The following is a 1939-nucleotide window of genomic DNA, read 5'->3' as shown; positions in this document are numbered from 1 at the left end:
AAAACGAGAAATATGGGATAAGAAATGTCAAGAAATAAATACCTACTTGGGAAGAAGGAAGTGTGCCGAGTCATGGAAGTTCATAGACCAAGTCAAAACCTCAGAAAAACAGACGGCCAAGCTACAATGAACCAATGAATAAATGGAAGGAATACTACGAAGAACTCTTAACGGAAAATAGGCAGGAATACGCCACAATATCACCCACAGAGATAAATATTTCCGGAGAAGTTATTAACATCGACATACCGCAAACGAAAAAGGCAGTGGCAGCACTGAAAAATAACAGAGCCCCGGGACCGGAGGATATTCCAGGTGAATTGTTAAAATGTGGAACAGAAAAACTATTTAAAGCCTTAACCTGGTGTATAAATAGATTCTTGAATGGCGCCCCAATACCAAAAGAGTGGAAAATTGCCTATATATCCTCAATCCACAAAAAGGGAAATAAACAAGTGTGCTCCAACTATAGAGGTATATCAGTAACAAGTACCCTAAGTCGATTATACGGACGGATCCTTAGAGATTTAGTAGAACAGGAATACCAACAACAAGAAGAGGGAGGAACAATCTGGTTTCGGACTGGGGAGAACCTGTACCGATAATATTTTCTGTCTGAAACAACTAATAGAGAAAAAAGTAGTATTGATCAGGAGACACACCTCATGTTTATTGACCTTCACAAAGCATATGATACCGTTCCAGTTAACAGACTATTCAAGGTACTACAGGACACAACATTAACTACACCTTAATTAGAGCTCTGAAAAACTTGTACGAAGAATCGAAATCACAAATTAAAATAGGCAACACATTACCTGGAAGATTCTTTGTCAATAAATATCTACGACAAGGATGTTGTGTTTCTCCCACATTATTTAAAATATATGTAGCAAAGGCCTTGAGACAATGAAAGAGAAAATGTAATGGAATGGGCATTAATTTGGGACATACCTGTCTATATACCCTGCAGTTCGCAGATGATCAAGTTCTTATGGCCAACGATAAAGATGATTTGGAGTACATGACAAGGAAACTACAAGAGGAATATCAACGATGGAGTTTGGAAATAAATACAGGAAAAACTAAATATCTACCTATTGGTGCAGAACTATCTAGCGTACATCTAGAAAATGAAGAGATAGAAAGAAGCCTGCAATGACTACACCTATCTAGGAGTGATATTTGATAGAACAGCTAAAGATGACAAAGACATTAAAAAACGAATATCACAAGCTAGAAGAACAATTGGCTGTCTGAATGGAGTATTTTGGAGTAATGAAGCAGGGAAGAAACGGAAGATCAATATATACCAGACCCTGGTAAAGAGCAGTCTACTTTATGGTGCAGAGACTTGGCGAATAACGGAAGCCAACCGAAAAAAACTGGAAGCGGTAGAAATGGATGCCTATAGAAGAACCTTAGGAATTTCCCGAAGAGATAGAGTCCGAAACGAAGAAATCCAAGAGAGGATAGGAATAGAGGGATCTTTGGCAACCGACATCGAACGCCAACAACTTATGTGGTACGGAGATGTCCAGAGAATGGATGACACACGACTTCCAAAACAAATTATGCAATGGATACCCCAACATCGAAGAAAACGTGGAAGATCTAAGAAGACTTGGAAGGAGGGTGTCACAAGAGCAATGAGTGCCAGAAATCTAAGCGAGGGACAATGGAACGATCGGAAGACGTGGAAGTTAGGCATCGGACAACGTCGCAAGACGTTCTAAACCGATATATGATGATGTTTGTAACCTTAAAGTGACCTACAATTCAAAATTTGAAGTTTGTAACTCTTCTAGAGGCACCGTAGAATTTTGATGTGCAGTGAGTCCATGTAGAAATTGAAGCAATTTGACAAGTAATAATTCATAAACTATGAGGTATGATTACTAGATATTTTGGTAACCTAGCCAGCTATAGTATGTCTTCA

The 1939-nt window shown here is 38.7% G+C and overlaps 1 protein-coding gene across 1 annotated transcript; it reads left to right on the top strand.

The window, feature by feature from the left end:
- The first annotated feature begins 994 nt into the window (after nt 1–994).
- Nucleotides 995–1736, top strand: LOC115883217. Its single transcript, XM_030901539.1, has 2 exons — nt 995–1103; nt 1177–1736. Exons 1-2 carry the CDS (start codon nt 995–997, stop codon nt 1734–1736), a joined length of 669 nt encoding a protein of 222 aa, XP_030757399.1.
- Nucleotides 1737–1939: the final 203 nt, after the last annotated feature.

This window comes from Sitophilus oryzae, unplaced genomic scaffold (genome assembly GCF_002938485.1).
Source record: "Sitophilus oryzae breed Bouriz unplaced genomic scaffold, Soryzae_2.0 scaffold_1829_pilon_pilon, whole genome shotgun sequence".
NCBI lineage: Eukaryota > Metazoa > Arthropoda > Insecta > Coleoptera > Curculionidae > Sitophilus > Sitophilus oryzae.
Note: the sequence above shows the minus strand (reverse complement) of the source record. Positions and strands in the feature narration are given on the sequence as shown.